The sequence below is a fragment of the Myotis yumanensis genome, unplaced genomic scaffold, assembly GCF_028538775.1.
Source record: "Myotis yumanensis isolate MYYU_CA2020_CCGP unplaced genomic scaffold, mMyoYum1.0.hap1 SCAF_17, whole genome shotgun sequence".
NCBI lineage: Eukaryota > Metazoa > Chordata > Mammalia > Chiroptera > Vespertilionidae > Myotis > Myotis yumanensis.
The window spans coordinates 36115953-36132336 of record NW_027223768.1 but is presented as its reverse complement, the minus strand read 5'-3'; the positions used below and the strand labels follow the sequence as shown (position 1 = coordinate 36132336).

Genomic DNA, 16384 nt, shown 5'->3' with positions numbered 1-16384 from the left:
GACCCAGAATTACTGGCTTGACAAGGGAGGCTGAAGGAAGGAGGAAAACATCAGAATGCTTGAAAAAAGTCAGTTCTTTCTCTTTGGTGGACCCAATGGAAGGAAATGTGTAGCTAGAGAGATTGAAGTTAGACTTCAAGAAGAACTTCCAGCGCACAAAATATGCTTACTAGAAATTTCATACAGGTGTTTTGTTTTGTTTTTTAGGCCTTTAACTACATCTGCCCAAGCAGAATAGATGAGAAGGTGGGCTCTTCCTGTCTGAGGCTTATGTGACCCCACTAGGTCCGATTAAAGTGTCTGCCTTTAATGACTCCATTCTTGCAGATGCAATAGTAAAATACCTTTATTGGTCAGTCAGCCACCACTCATGCTTTTCCTGTAATAAGAATCCTTTATAGCGGCATGATGGTGCTCACATGCAGATGCTTTCTGAAGAGCCTGGGCGGGGGCAGCCTTGCCCCTCACATCAGAGCTCCTTTGTTGAAATGAGCTGGTTTGTTTGGCTTTTGTGGATCTCAGGGTCTGGGACCAAGAACAGAGTCCAAGGATCCCTCCTTCGCTTCTTGGGCAAGCTGCTCCCAAGCACGCACAGTATCAGGGACACAATGGCATCTGGCAGGGGCCAGGCTAGGGCTCTCTCTCTTCCAGGGGTCCCTGCCCCGGGCTTCCCAGGTGGCTCCATCCCCATGGGGCCCCAAAGAGGAGGGCTAGGCTCCAGGCGACATTACCGTTCCGAAATGGGGAGACCGCAATGCTCTCCAGCCAAGCTCTAAAGCAACAGGAACCTTCAGTAACGAGAGTGTAGCTCAGAGCTGCAAAAGCAGAGGGTTTTATGCTCAGCACCGGAAGGAACTGGCTGCCTGGCCTGGGCTTCAGTGACCCAGTGAGCATCCCCAGCCAGCGCTGGTCCTGCAGAACCGTGGCCTCAGCACAAATCATTGAACACAGGTGAGCCACAGCCTCCTCCTTGGGCCAGCAGGCAAGCCCGGGGCTGGCTGGAGTCTGCCTCTCCCACCAGGATGTGGGCCTTCGTGCATGGGTCAGAGGAGAGGCCAACCTCCCTTTCTCATGCTGGTCTCTCCTCTGAGGATAAGACCCAAGCAGGGAGCTGCTGGCCATGCAGAGTGTGGGGCAAGAAGGGGACCACTGGGCAGCCTCCTCATCCAGCCTGCTCCGCCTGACCTTCCTCTTTTGAAGTCCGATCTACCTGCCCTGTACAGTTTTAAGAGCCCCATACACTTCTAAGCCTAAGGTTGGCTGTCTCCTCCCATATCGGGCCCTGAATATTGTCATCATAATGGTGACCTTGAGTCTGGTGGCTTTCAAGGAGGGAGGTTAGGGAGGCAGAGAGGTGACTCTTGTGTCCTTCCAATTGCAGGCACAAGGGTGGATCCTCTGGCAGGCAGATGCCAAGGGCCTGGGGCCTCCTGTCCGGGGTTGAGGCCAGAGAGCTGTCTGTGGGGCCAGTTGAGGGGATGAGGTGGAGCTGGGAGGCAGCTGGACAGAGGTATATTCTGAGGAGCAGCCAGTGCCAGCCCAGGGGAGTGGCATGACCAGCCCCGCACGCGCACGTGGGAGCGGGCAGGCGCTGCTCAGAGTCGGGGATTGTTGGGAAAATAGCTCATGTGCTGTGCCCAGGCAACTGCAGAGCTCATGACTCCAGACCCTCGGGAAGAAGCTAAGGGTAGTGAGATTCCTGACGCTGGGACTGCGGGTATTGCTCCCTCTGCCGCCACCTCTGTCCTGGGAAAGGGAGCTTGGGCCTGCACCTCAGCGGAAAGCTGCCTGTGCCCTGGCCCACCTGACCCTGCCTACGGGGAAGAAGATATGAGGGGAGCCCGTGGAGTGCTGTCACGTGGTCTGTCCTAGACCTTCCAGCAAAAGCCAAACCAAACCATCAAGCCAAATGCAGTGGGGCGGGGGGGCTTGGGCCCCACGCGGGGCCGGCCGCTCAGATCTCGATGAGGCTGGCCTGGCGCAGGCAGAGGGGCGCGTCCTCGGGCATGGCGTTCCGCTGGATCTCGTTCCCGTCCAGGCGCAGCACCTGCAGCTTTGAGAAGTTTATGACGTCCACCACGGTGCAGAAGCTGCTGATGGAGAACTCTGCGGGGACAAGAGGGGCGGAGGTGGGTGGGAGGAGCCCGGATCAGGGTCCCGGATCCGCAGCGAGGCCTGGGAAGCTGCTTGGCGCCAGGGCTGGAGCTGGGCTGGGTGGCCCAGCAGGGCTCTAGGGTTGGAGTCATACCGACTCCGACCACTAGGGGGCGCAAAAGTGGGACTTCGGCTGTGTCTGCCGCTCCAGCCTCCTACCCACCCCCAGACTGGACAGCATTTTGCAGACCCGGGAATGCCCTTGAGTGTTCTTCCCACCAGGACCTGCTCCCTTCCCATCCGCGTGCAGCAGGGGGAAGCAGAGGAAATCAAAGACCAAGCCTAGCAGCGAGAGGTATGGAGAGCTTTTGAGAGGGCTTTGCTCAGATGAAAGACAAGGCAAATGGAGGGACTCAAAGCTGGAATATCTCCTGCCACTTTGCAGACAGAGAAAGAGGCAGGAAATTACCGTGAAAGCTCCGGGGCGGAGAGACCGCTTCTGCGGGCCAGGCTCCGAGGGGCTGTGCCCCTCCATCCCCGGCACTGCCAGGGCTGAGCAAGGCGCTGAGGCTCAAGGACACGACAGACGAACCAGGCTGCCAAGAACCCCAGGAGCCAAGTACACAATTCCCCCGCCTCCTGCATTTCATCTGACTATGGTTGATCTCTTCCTTTTAAATCCCAAAAGAATGTTCCCCTTTCGAAGCTCTCCCCTCAAACCACGTAATCCTAAGAGGTGCAATAGTTCTGTTTGGTTTTAACAAACTCTTCTGCAGCTTTTCACCCCCTTCTCCCTCTGATTGTCCTCTTAGACACATCAGCCGCCTCTGTCTAGGGCAGTGGTTCTCAACCTTCCTAATGCCACAACCCTTTAATACAGTTCCTCATATTGTGGTGACCCTCAATTTCATTGTTACAAATTGAACATAATTAAAGCATAGTGATTAATTACAAAAACAATATGTAATTATATATGTGTTTTCCGATGGTCTTAGGCGACCCCTGTGAAAGGGTCGTTCGACCCCCAAAGGGGTCGCAACCCACGGGTTGAGAACCGCTGGTCTAGGGTCTACTGGTCAGGAACTGGAAAGGAGAAAAACAAGAACTCAGTTAAAAACCCAGCAGGGACACCAGAAGTCACCACCGAAAAGCTCTGAGGCCCCTGGGGCTCCTTCACGTGGTAAGGGCTTGAGGAAGACGCTCATGTGAGTGTCGGTCTGGGTCTGGTTCAAGGTTAGGGCCCACTCAGTACATCTCCAGGGCGAAACGCCGGGCTGAGCCAGGGTGGGGCTCGCTTTTGTGTCCACCAGAGGCGCTCTCGGCTCGCCATGAGCTCTGCCGGCCTGAAGCTGGGCAGCAGGAGTGGGAGGAAGGCTTTCTGATTCTTCCCAGGGGCGATGGTGGAGGGCATTGTGGGGATGAAATGAAGGTTGCGAGGAAGACAGTATAGAGAGCTCACAGGCTGGGGAAGAACGTGTTTTTAAATTAATACAACCAATGGGTTTCCGTCTCTGTTAAGAGCTGACCAAGAGGAGATGAGGTGAGGCTGCAGCCAATGTAAACGAAAGACAGAAAATCCAGCCCCAAAGCAGAAGGAGGGGAGGGGAGGGGAGGGGAGGGGAGAAGAAGGAATGGGAGGAGAGCCCTTTTCCAGAGTGTACTAGGGAGGGAGGGAGAGTCTGAAATCTTTGGGATGCTTCCCTTTTGGTCCTGGGGAATGGGTCGAGTGGCCTCGGAGTGGGCGGGCTGGGGGCAGAGCAAAGGCCAGGGGCTGGGTCTAGGTATCTGCAGGGAAGCAGTGAGTGGGGTGAGCTGGGGAGAAGTAGAGTGGGCCAGCGTGAGTAGCATTTCCTACCCTATTTGGGACTGCGCTCGCTGGAGGTCCCAGGATAGAATCTCTACCCCCTGTTCAAATCCTGGCTCCCTGCTCTGCACATATAAATCCGGGGACTCTGGGGGCTGTGGGCACAATGTGTAGATTCCGCCCCCATCTTGGCTGCCCTGAGCCCCTGAGTTCCTTCTCCAAGCTCATTCATAGCACAGGGCTCTTCTGCTTGGAGACCCTGAGGACACTTTCCAGCCCAGATTAAAAGCTGACATAAGTCTTTCCAAATTCCTGCTGCTGTACCCGCCCTGCCCCACCGGATCCCAAAGCTGCTGAGTACAGTCCGAGCTGTGTTCCCTGCTGTTGCCAGGCTGGAAAAACTGAGGGCCATGCTAGTGGAAGAAGGAAGAGGAGGGGGAGGACGGCCTGTTCCCTGCACACCCGTTAGTTCCTGCCCTTCTTTTGGATCCTCCCTCAGAGGGTTCCTTCAATCCCGCCTGCACCCCCACCCGGGTCCCTGCCGCCCCGCAGGGGGGCCTTTCTGTCATGCGCCCGAGGAGAGGGGCTAAGCTGGGGCTCTGTCTTCCCCGCTGGTGATCAGCCTCAGGGGGTGCTCCTCACATTCTCAGCCAGAGACGCCTGGCTCCGGGGGGACCACGAAAGGAGGGGCTCAGGGTGCAATGCTACACAGCCTGGGTGACATGGAGAGGCTGCTTGTCCTTCCCTGCCTCAGTTTCCCCATCTTCGCAACGCAAAAGGTAAAACAAAACAAAACTATGCCTGTGAACTTCAAAGTGGCAAAAAGAAGAAAAGCTAATAACAGTGATTGTGCATTGCTTTCCCAATAATGTGCCAGGCCCTGGACCAAGCACTGTCCATGTGTTAATTCACTAATTAAGAAAAATAAGGAATTGCTGTTATTTTGTCTAAAGAGCAGACTAGGAGAGAGACTAATAACGAGTCAAAGAGGATTTGGGTTAAATTGTACAAGGAGGGATTTGGGGTAGACACTGAAAAATTTTATGTTTTTGTGTCGTTGTTTTTTTCTCCTCACCCAAGGAGTGAGGATATGTTCCCATTGGTTTTTAGAGAGAGTGGAGGGGAGGGGAAAGAGGTGGGGGAAAAAGAGAGAGAAACATTGTTGTGAGAAAGACACAACGATCCTACACGGGCCCTGACCAGAGGCAGGGATCGAACCTGCAACCCAGGTATGTGCCCTTGACCAGGAATCAAGCCCAAGACCCTCTGATGCTCAGGCCAACGCTCCAACCACTGAGCAATGCCAGCCAGGGCAGAACCCTTTTAGGTTTTTTGAGTTAAGGGAGAACTTTCTTGCAAGACCTTAGGACACTTTACTAAAGTAATTTTATCTTCATCAGAGTTTTAGAAAGGGATGGACCACCTACTATTTGAGCAGCAGACATGGTTCTACCTGAGGGCAGGATGGTAAGAGACACAGGGATGAAGCCATTTCCACCCCAAGTCTCTCTGATCGCATAGTTAGGCAGTGACAAATGGGTTCTCTCCCCTGACAGATGCTCTTTGCTGTCACGGTTTCAAGGTCAAACTCTGATGGAGCACAGCATAGAACATGTCGTTTCTGATGTGACAGTCCTCCTGGACTCAGAATGGGTGGCAGGTAAGGAGTGGTGACTTCTGGGAGGGATGATGGAGTGTTAGTGGAATGATGGACAGCTATGAGTAAATGTCAAACCCCCTGTGGCATGCAACATCTTAGAGACGTCTTAGAGAACTGCCCCCTTGGAATGAGACATTAAAGACAAAACGTTTGGTGCCTGGCACTTCAAACCAGTGGACCAGACACCTCATCAGCTTTCTTTTGTTGTTATTGTTAATCCTCACCTGAGGATATTTCTCCTTTAGAGAGAGTGGAAGAGAGAGGGAAAGACAGAAACATTGACATAAGAGAAACACATCGATTGGTTGCCTTCTGCATGCGCCCTAACCAGGGCCGGGCCGGGGAGGAGCCAGCAACCAACGTACTTGCCCTTGACCAGAATCAAACCCAGGACCCTTTGGTCTGAAGCCCGACACACTATCCACTGAGCCAAACCGGCTAGGGCCCTCGTCAGCTTTCTAGCCCCACTGCCAACCTCTGGGACTGGTGTCTCTCTCACTCGGAGGGCTGTCCAGCTCGTTAAGGTCTCACCAAATGACTGATCTGTTTCCTGAGCACAGGGAGAAAAAGGATCAAGAGACTCGGGTGATGACTCAGCCCTGTAGGTGCTCTTTGCTCTCAGCAGGCTCTGCTTCAAAGCCCTTTGTTAGTCTTTCTTTCCCCAGGGAGAGGGGACTTTGCTGACAGAGGAAGGGAGGTTAATGCTGGCTCTGGACCCTCCGGGTAGGATTAAAACATCAGATGCCCGGAGCCATGTAAGCACAGTCTGAACGCCAGATTCTGAGTAGGAGCTGGCAAGCAACCAGGTAATCCAATCTGAAATGAATAGGCAGCTCTTTGGGTTCCTTTAGGCAACTGCAGGGAGGTGCTTGGGAAACAAGAAGCCCGGCGTCCTTGCCCACCACCCCAAGGCTTTGTCGTGGCCAGGCTCATGTTATTCTAGGGGGACCTCTGCCCTGCCTCTAGGGACTCCTTGAACTCCAGGGAGAACTGACCAGAACAAGTACTGCATTCAGCTCGGAGCGGCTGCACAATCTTGTCCACCAACTATTAATGTTTGAAAAGCAAATAAACACCCAAACACAAGACCAGGCTGTAGAGGCAGGAGTAGATGGTGTGGAAACAGAGAGCGCATCCTCTTCTGGGCCAGTGGGTAGGTGCAGATGCCATGGTTTCTTAGCCCCCCGCCCCAGGATGGATCCTACAAATTCAACTTCAATCCCTTCTCTCTATGAATGGCCCCTCCCAACCCTTTCCAGACTCATCTCTCACGGCTCCTCAATCTCATGACCCCTTTCCTCTCAGACACACGAATTTCCTGGCTGTCCCCTACAGGTGACCTGTGCAATGACTGGTTCCTTTGTTCCTGGCAATTTGTCTTCCCAGAATGGCTTTGTCCTGAGTTCCTCTAGCCCATGCCCACTTATCTCTCAGGACCTACATCGAAACTTCCTTCTGGGAAGTCTTCTTACCAACCACTGTCCACTAACTTTTATTCACCCTGCTGTTAGTGCAGGGCTGGGTCTCAGGGTGCTTTGGTTGTGCTCTCTAGTTACTCTACTGCTCTGTCTTTTGTGTTGCCACCAGCACGCAGAATAGGGTCTTTCCAGTGAAATAGACTGCCCCTCCCCATGCCCCTTAGCCAAGGTCTCACCATTGATCCTATTGCCCTGGAGGTAGAGGTTCTCCAGGTTGGTGTTGACCGGGGGGATCTTCTGCAGTTGGTTGTAGGAGAGGTCGAGCTCAAGGATGCTGCTGGAATTGAAGGTGTTCGAGGCCAGGCCGTTGTTGGTGAGACTGTTGTGGGACAACCGCACGTACAACAGTTTGGGTGACCCCCGGAAGTAGCTGTCGGGGACAGAGTAGACGTTGTTATGCTCTAGATACAGCTGCTCAAGGGCGGAGGGCAGTCCATCCGGCACCCTCCGAAGGTGGTTGTAGCTCAAGTCCAGCAAGATCAATGACCGGAGGCCCCTCAGCGCACTGCCCACTTCCTGGATCTCGTTGTGCTGAAGGTACAAGGCTGTGAGGTTCTCCAGCCCCTCCAGCGCATTGTTGGGGACCCGCGCGATCTGGTTGTGGTCGAGATGGAGTTCCCTCAGGGATCGAGGCAGTGGGCCGGGCATCCGGGTCAGGTTGTTGTGGTCCAGGTACAGCCTCTCCAGGTGCCTCAGCTTAGAGAAGACCTTCCTGCCCACCCGATCACTGGTGATCTGGTTGCCGTGGAGAGCGATCCAGAGCAGCCCGGTGGCGTTGTCAAAGACACCTTCCTGGATGGAGGAGATCTGGTTGTTCTGGAAGTAGACATACTTCATGCGGGAGGGGACGAAGGGCAGGTACTTCAGGTTGCGGTTGTCACAGTACATGGCCGTGGGGAAGTTAGGTGGGCAGTCACACTCCTGGGGGCAGTCTCGAGGTTCTGGTGGTGGGGGTGGAGAACCATAGGCATAGGCTGGACCCTCCTCCACCCCGTAGGGGTAAGGCTCATAGGGCTCATAAGGGTAAGGTTCATAGGGATCGTAGTAGGTGGACTGCTGGCTGCGGAGGTAGTGGAACCACCAGTGAGGGTCGTCATCATACTGGGCCCAGGAGAGGGAGCAGAGCCCTGCCAGCAGCAGGACAGAGGCCCACTGCATGTTGTCTCTGCAAGAAGGGAGAGAGAACAGAGCAAGCCGACATGAGTGAGACTCCAGGGAGGGGAGTGGGTGAGCCTCAGGCTCTGAGCGGATCTGATTTGGTGCCAAACACCTGCAAATAGGAGCCTGACTCTCCCTTCCTGCATGCCTCCTCCCAGCTGGACCTTGGCTGTCTGAGGGGAGCTGGGTGCGTAGAGGCCCAGAAGGGGAGTCTTTGAGATGAGAAGAAACTTGAATGGGGGTGCTGCATTTTTTTGGAGGGGCAGATCCATTGCAACCCGAAGGTTCTGTTGTGGCAGCTGGAGAGCCCATAGCAATCCCTGTGGGGTGGGGTGCTCTTCAGGCCTGAATCCACATCCAATTTGGACTCCCCGGGGAAGTAATAATTTTCAAAAGTCCAAGGAAAAAACCCCATGTTTCTGGGAAACCTCCAGAAGTGGCTGGAGCCCTCAAAGGGGAAGGTCTGAATTACTTCTGAAAGATCTTTTGGTCTCTTGGGCAGGCTGAGGGTTTCTGATTCTGAGTCTTTGGGGAGGCGTGGGCCGCCCTCCAGAGTGCCAGCGTCTAGAACAGTCTGCTGGGTGAGGATACTCTTGGGTTAGCAGTGTGTGGCTACACATGCAACTTGGCAGGCACTGGCGCCCGGGAATGGCCCTTGTCTTCCAGAGTGGCTGAGGGCAGGGAGCCTGAGTCAGTCCACCTGCTGTCCTCTGTGATGTCTAGGAAAGTATCAGCACTCTTCATGCTCCACCATGGACATGACGCAAGAGCCATGTGGGGCCAAGAGACATGAATTGAGGAACAGCACAAAAGGGAATAGGATTTGAAGACTTACACGTGTGCCCAAGGGAACATGGCTTTAGAATGGGATTCTGGCATCCCCCCCCTCCCCCCCCGCCATCCCCTGTGGAGACATCTGGATTACCAGGCTTCCTATCGAGGCCCTCACACTGGCATCAGCTGTTGCCTTTGAACTTCTATGCTAGTGAGCTGAGAACAGGCAGGCCTAGGGATAAATGCAGGCTTGGTGCCATCTGAGAGGGAAGCTGAAGATATGGAAGATGAGCGGTCAGGGGGTGACATATCAGGCCTGAGCACCCTACTCTGACTACCTATAGCCAGAGTGCTGCATAGCTCCTGTGAGCAATGGGCACCTGTGAGCCATGGGCACCATACGGAGGTGTGAGTGTCACCCTTGGATGGGGAAACCTTAGACCCTTTTTGGTCCTGGAAAAGTCACAGATATCTCTCACCTGACTTTTGGGCCTTGCTGGGGTTGGCAGCTGTGGACAGGAGAAATAGAGAAGTCTAGAAGCCAGCATGAAATCCAATGAACTGATGGGCAGCACCCTGACTGTGACAAGAGAGTCACTCTGTGTCCACCACCCCTCCCAGGCCTCTTGGTTCCCTGAAAACAGTTCTCTTAGGCCAGCTTCATCCCATCAGCCTCTGTGCTGCGGAGGAGAGGCACCCTGGCTCACTCTCAGGCAGCCTGAAGCCTCGGACAAAGAGCCCACAGTGTTTCTGAGAAGCCAACCCAATCGCCCATGGCCTGGGCACGCTGGCTGGGCCCTGGCTCTGGCCAGGAGAGAAGACTGATGGAGCGGCCACTGCCAACAGCACATTTTTCCATGCACAGCTCTGGGCTGCAGCAGGACCAAGGTGGCTGTCTGGAGGCTGGCACAGTGAGCCTCTGTCTCCATTTCTCCTTCCAGACTGGGTACTTTGGCAGACCAGAGCCACCTTCCTCTTCAAGACTCAGCTTTCCAGGGGCATGCATCCTGCCCACTTTGGCCTCTCCTTAGGAGCCCTGACTGCTGACAGGGTTTGGTGGGGACCTTATGCCTCTGCTTGTCCTACCCCCATCTCTTGTTGTCTGCTCTTAAATCACCCCCTAATGCTAGAGACCCTCCAATGCTCAGCGTTTCCTGAGGGGAAGTTTCTCCGACTGCCACTCTGTGAGTTGGGGAAGCTTCCTCAGGAGTTACTGCTGCTCTCTCATTTCTCCACTCCACAGAACCATCCTGCCCTCCCTTAGCAGAGTGGAGGAGGTCAAAACAGAAGCCATCCCCTCTCTGGACTGGACCCCCACTCACAGCTCCCTACACATGGTCAACTCTCAACACTTCTTTCTCTCCCTTTCACCCCAGCAACACACACACACACACACACACACACTCAGACTCAATACACAAAACTCCCCCCCCCCCCCCCCCCCAGCAGTGTTTCGGCCCCACAGCCCCTCTATAGGAGAGACTGCAGGGACACGGGGCTGGATGGTGGCATTTATGAGTAGTAGCAGGGCAGAGCTGGCTCCCCTTTGCTTTTTCGTGCCTGAGAACTGGAGGTCCCCCCAACAATCAGAAAGGAGCTGCAGGACAAAGGTAGCATGCTGGGACCCCTTCTTTCAACGTCCCCTTGGCCGTCTCCAGCATCCCGGGAGCACGGCCCAGAGAGGGAGAGGGAGGAATGACTCCTCCCTGCCGCCCTCTCCCACTCCCCAGCCCCTTTCCCTCATTTTCTGGTGGGACGACAAGTCACAAAAACAAGTAAAACGGCCACACTTACCTGGGGTTGAACCGTTCAGAGTGACCACGTCCCTCTGCCTGTGGACTCCTGGGGCTGAGGGAAGTGTGTGTGAGAGCGAAGGAGTGAGCGTGTGCACTGAGAGCGCCCGGGTCTGTGCCAGGCCAGGGTCCCGCCCCCGAATTCCTAATCAAATATTGTGAAGAGAGGGGCTGAGGAGCCAGGATCCTGGCTTTTTCAGCTCGGCTGCAGGGGCGGAGCTCAGACCCAACCGCGCGGTCCTGTCTGCCTGCCGCTAGGAAAACCACCTTCTTTCCACTCACCGTCTTCCCCAGCGTTGGCAGCGCTGCTCTCTCTCTGCTGAATGAGTTAGTGGCGCCCTACAAGTTATTTGCACAGGCTCTGGGTTTCTCATTAAACCCACAGGGCAGATGCCGGGACGGGGAGAGCCAGGCTTTGGGTAAAGGCGTCTTAATTAACTCTTTCAGCTGATGGTGTCTTCCACTCCCTCCCTCGCCCCCCCGCCCCCCCCCCCCCCCCCAGCTAGTATTCATCCTTCCCAGCACCATACACTTGCACTTATTCTTAGGGTTCCCAACACTTCGCTTGTTGGGTTGAAACAGGATGATATGAGAGGCTGTGTGTGAGGTGCCTGGCCCAGCGCCCAGTGATGCTCACCATGTGGGAGAGATGATTGCTCTTGTACCCATTTTACAGATGTAGACACCCTGAGCAAGCGGAAGGTGAGGTCTACGAAGCGCACAGGAGCTAGCTAGGCCAGGAAGGGACCTTTAGGCCATGGAATGGATTTAGTTTTTATTCTAAAAAAGACATGTTGTCTTTTAATCTACTGGGGAGATGCAACAGGATCTGACTCACATTTCTAAGGGCACACGGGGGGGACTACTGTGTGGGGACAGGGAGGCGAGGGTGGAAGCAGCAGCCTCATTGAGAGGTGACGGCAGGTGGGCCTAGAGCATTGGAAGGCTGATGTACTTTTAGATAAGGAACTGACAAGTCCCGAAGATGCACCTGATATGAGGAGTTAGGGAGGTCAAGAATGAGTCCTAGGTTTGCAGTGTGAGCCACTGGGTGGGTGGGAGCTCTATTCCTGACATTGGGAAGATGGGGAGGAACAGACTTGGGGGGAAGCCCAAAGTGTGCTTTGGAGGTGCCAAGTTACCTGTTAGGCCTTCCAGTGGGCATGTGCACAGACAGGTCTGTGAGTCTGAATTTGGAGTTTGGGGCTTGGGAGAAGACATTTGGGAACCTCGGAATTTAGATCACGTGTCCTAATTGCTCTCTTCAACTGAATGGCCCCACTTCCAAGAAACACCCCCTTAAAACAATTTTTAGTTGTGGTAAATTACATACAACATAAAACTTATCCTCTTAACCATTTTGAGTGAAATGTATTTGCATTGCATGTCACTGGTCTCCAGAATTTTTTCATTTTTTAAAACTGAAACTCTATATTCACTAAACAAAAATTCCCCATTACTCACCCACCCTCTCACTCCCAGTCTCTGCAGATCACCATTCTGCTTCCTGTTTCTATGCATTTGACTGCTCTATATACCTCCTATAGGTTCAATCATATAGTATTTATACTTTTGTGCCTGTTTTATTTCACTTCGTATAATGCTCTCAAGTTTCATCCATGTTGTGGCATGCATCAGAATCTCCTTCCTACACTCTCCTGTTGTATAAATACACCGCATTTAAAAAATTCATCTCTCTCTTGATGGACTTTTGGATTGCTTCCACAACTTTGCTATAGTGACGAATGCTGCGATGAACATGGGCGTATAAATATCTCTCAGAGGCTCTGCTGTTCATTATTTTGGATGTATGCTCAGGAGTGGAATTGCTGGACCAGACGGCAATTCTATTTTTAAGTTTCTAAACCACGATGCTGTTTTCCACAGGAGATGCACCATTTCACATTTTTTTATTAACAGTGCAGAGGGTCAAATTGGAAACAGTCCTTATTAAAAAGAGGTTGAGAAAGCCTCAGGTCTTGAATTTAGAGAATTTAGAGGCGTCAGGCAGATGGCACTTTGGTTGCTCTAGAAGGTTGGAGCTGTGTGGGCTGTTAGGAAAGTCCTGGTCAGGGCCTCAATCTTCTCAGCAAAGAGGTTTTGAGGAGATTAAACATAATGAATGGGCCTTTGCTGGCCACTTACTATAAACTAGGAGGTTTATGTATGTTATCTCTTTAAATGCTCACAGCAGGTACTTTGCATTGGAAACAGGGCTCAGATGTGTAAGATGATTGGCAAGAAAGGGCTTACACAAGAATTTGAAGCTAGAAACTCCAAAGCCCATGACTTCCCCACAACCAAATGTGAGAGGACTGGTGAAGAGGAGGGGGTGATGGCCACCTCGCTGCCAGGCCTCTTTTATTGATTGATTGATTGATTGATTGATTGATGATTTTAGTGTGTAGCCAGGTTTGAGAGTGTTATCTGAAAGCAGGGAAATGGATACAATGACCTTCAAAACAGAGGTCATCACTTAAACATCTAACTCCAAAAGAGGGAACCTTCCAAACTTTTCTTTATAAACTACCCAGAAAAGAAGAGAAGAATGAAAATGTACCCTTCAGGGACCAACAAGCAGAATCCAAAGCAGCCCACTCAAGCTTACATCTCACGTTTGATGTAAACATATTATGTGAATTTTGCATTTTGTCCCATATAAATAAGAAATTCATATTTACTTCAATAGAAATCCCCAGACCCCCCTGCCCCCCCTGCCCCCCGCCCCCCAGCTCCTTGGGTGCCAATGGTGCCCCAGATACACCACACTTCCCTGGTCCCAACTTGAAGAGCACAGTGTAAGCCATTCACATAGGCTGGCAAGTTCCTCTGTCAGGGAGGGGCATGGGGGGAGCCACCCCTGAGCATCTCAGGACGCACCCTCACACCCTTGCTGTGGGGTCACAGGGACAGGAGCCCGCAGACCCCACTCCCTATGTCTGTTGCTGCAGCGTTGGTGGGGGGAGGGGGCACCGTTGCTTCTTCCACAACTTTCCTCCTGGAGAAAACCACCGAATGCTGCCAGCCAGGCTGCTTACTAAGCCTGTGGAGAAACAAAGTCCTTTTCCAATCCCCATGAGGCTGTATTTCCAAGGGAATTTGCAAGAATAGAAATTGTTTTCATCTTCAATGAAGACACAGAGATTCATTCTCTCCCTCTCCCTCCCACTTCTTAGATCCCAGCTACTCTAAGAGCACACCCTTGCAAGAGAATGTGCCCCAACCCCCTCCCTGCCGGCAGCCAGACTCATAAGAAGTTCTCAAACTTTGCCTCTGAGGCATTTCTGTTCGGCTACATTCAGACCTGCCCCCTCTCCTAACCCCTTGGACCATCTTCCTCCAGCTGCCCATCGACCAACTTCAATAAAACAGCATCTTCCAGGAGCAAATGCACTCTGGGGTTCGAGGGGGTAGCTGGACTGCGGGCCAGGATTGGAAGTGGGAGACTTCTTTATGGAGAACTGGAAGAAGGGAATCTGCATTTTTTTAAAGCTCTGGGCTAGGTCCTCCACAGGCATCATTTCATTCATCTTCATAAACCTGAAGCACAGCTGCAATGATCTCCATTTAACACGTCAGATAGACTGAGGTTTAAAGAGGTGAGCTCAGTTTTTAAACACAAGCCCACACACAGTATGAATGGATGGATGGATGGATGAATGAATAAATGAATAGATGAACAAAGGAGCAAATGAACTAGCAAATGAATGAAGTAAACTGGGAACCAAAGTCAGGGCTCTTTCAACTGTACCGCCTGCCTGAGGGTCACCTGGAGTCATTGTGAGTGATCCCTTCAGGGAAATGCACTGAAGGCCTCCCACCTTCTCACAGGCAGCGCTAACTCCTCCTCATCCACGTTTCCCTGGCTGCTGAGGCTCCCCCCTCAGCAATGGCGGATGAGGGCCGCACCAGAGGGACTTGGCCCTTGCTCTGAGACCTGCGTTACTACCCATACTTGTCCCAAGGAGTCAGCTGTGAGAGTTAGTTGGATAAAAGCTCTCCAAGAAAGCTCACGCACAGAGATCTGCTGTGGGGCACAGGATTCTGAATCTCCATCCGGAGCCTGGGATTGTGGGTGTCATGGGACCTGCTGCACAGGCCTGACTTCCGGTCTCTTCTTCCTAAGAACCAGGTTCCATGAAAACCACGTTGAAGAAGACAGAGGTGAATGTGTCCTTTTAGTCTTTCTCTCTTTTTCTGTATTCTTGCCTAGTTTTCTTTGACTTTGGCCTCTGGTTTATCTGCATTGCTGAAGGAACAGCTTCCCTAGCTTGGCACCCACGCCTTGGGCATTGTGGGTATTCAGTGAAGGTGTAGTCAATTGCATCGAGTTGACAGCTGCCAGACACATCATCTTCATCTTGTCTCAACAGGAAGGGAGTCCCTGACGTGACCGGGATGCAAGAAGGGGAGGAGCCATTGGGAGGTGGGGAGCTCGAGGGGCCCCTGAGTTAGGAAGCCTTGTCCTTAGTTGGCTCACTCTCAGGCAGCCTGAAGTCTCAGACAAAGAGCCCGTAGTGTTTCTGAGAAGTCAACCCAATCTCCCGTGGCCTGGGCACGCTGGCTGAGCCCTGGTGGAATTTGACATGAAGGCGTGCCATTAGTTGAAAGGAAATGAAGAATTGCAAGGTTAGTAGCTGGGAGGTGTTCTTGCCTAGTTGTGTTGTTGTCCTCAGAGGCCCGTGTCTGCAGCCCCAGCTGGGACACCGAGGAGGCTCTGAGCCATGTGGGGATGTCATCAAGAAAAAGTGGGGTTCAGGCACAAAGTTGATGCTCTAATTAGCATCCTCCCCTCTGCAATGTGAGGCCTGCTTCTAATTTAATGGGGGGAGGGGTGTAGAGAGAGCACTAGCTGGTTGAAGGTAAAGGAAAGTCAGATTTTATTATTTCTTTTTTCCTTTCTCAGCTGGATGCTTCTCTAGCTACAGAGGACTCCCTTCTGACAACCCCCCTCCTCCCTTCTCAGTAGTCACCCCCTTGTGTTGTGTATTGACATTTCTCTTCTTATGGAAGTGAGTGTGTGTGCACAGGCACACATGGGGAGAGCGAGGGGTTCAAGCAGCTTGCCTGGATTATGCTGGCTCCGCTCCCTCCTGACAAAACCTCCTCAGACTCTTGTTTGTGGCCCGATGAAGGGCCAGCCACATGGCAGCCATGGGGTTGGGAACAGTCCCTGGGGCTGCCAGCAGCTTCTCCTGAAGTCGCAGTACTTCCCACGTCTGGGGAAATGCAAGGAAACACTACGGAGCCATTACCTAAGGCCCGGCATCCGGGAGGTGAGTGCTCTTGGCCACCAGGTAGTGGGGACCTTGAGTGCAGCTGGCAGGGCCCCTGGCAGCCTGTGTGGTAACTGCTGTGCCAGCCTACCCAGGGCAGAGAAGCCCAGTGGCATGAACACACTTCTTTAAGTTTCAGAGAGGTCTCCTGGCTCCACTCACCTGGGATCATGCAGGTGGCCTCAGGGGCAGCAAGGCCGCTCCTCCGAGGTTGGTAACCAGGGCCCGCTAAGCCCTCGAGTGTTCTGGAGGTTAGAGCGGGGGGTGGATGGAGGAGAGCCGGTGGCCCCTCCAGCTCTTGACAGGATTAGAAAGTAGCCTTTTCCTGGTGAGCTCATAGCACCCAA

At 53.1% G+C, this 16384-nt stretch overlaps 1 protein-coding gene across 1 annotated transcript; it reads right to left on the bottom strand.

The window, feature by feature from the left end:
- Nucleotides 1-328: 328 nt before the first annotated feature.
- FMOD (fibromodulin) lies at nucleotides 329-10932 on the bottom strand. Its single transcript, XM_070396765.1, has 3 exons — nucleotides 10763-10932; nucleotides 7213-8201; nucleotides 329-2106 (listed from the first exon to the last, which is right to left on the bottom strand). The coding sequence occupies exons 2-3, from the start codon at nucleotides 8192-8194 to the stop codon at nucleotides 1955-1957; spliced, it is 1134 nt and encodes a 377-aa protein (XP_070252866.1). The 5' UTR covers nucleotides 8195-8201; nucleotides 10763-10932; the 3' UTR covers nucleotides 329-1954.
- Between the last annotated feature and the right edge of the window lie 5452 nt (nucleotides 10933-16384).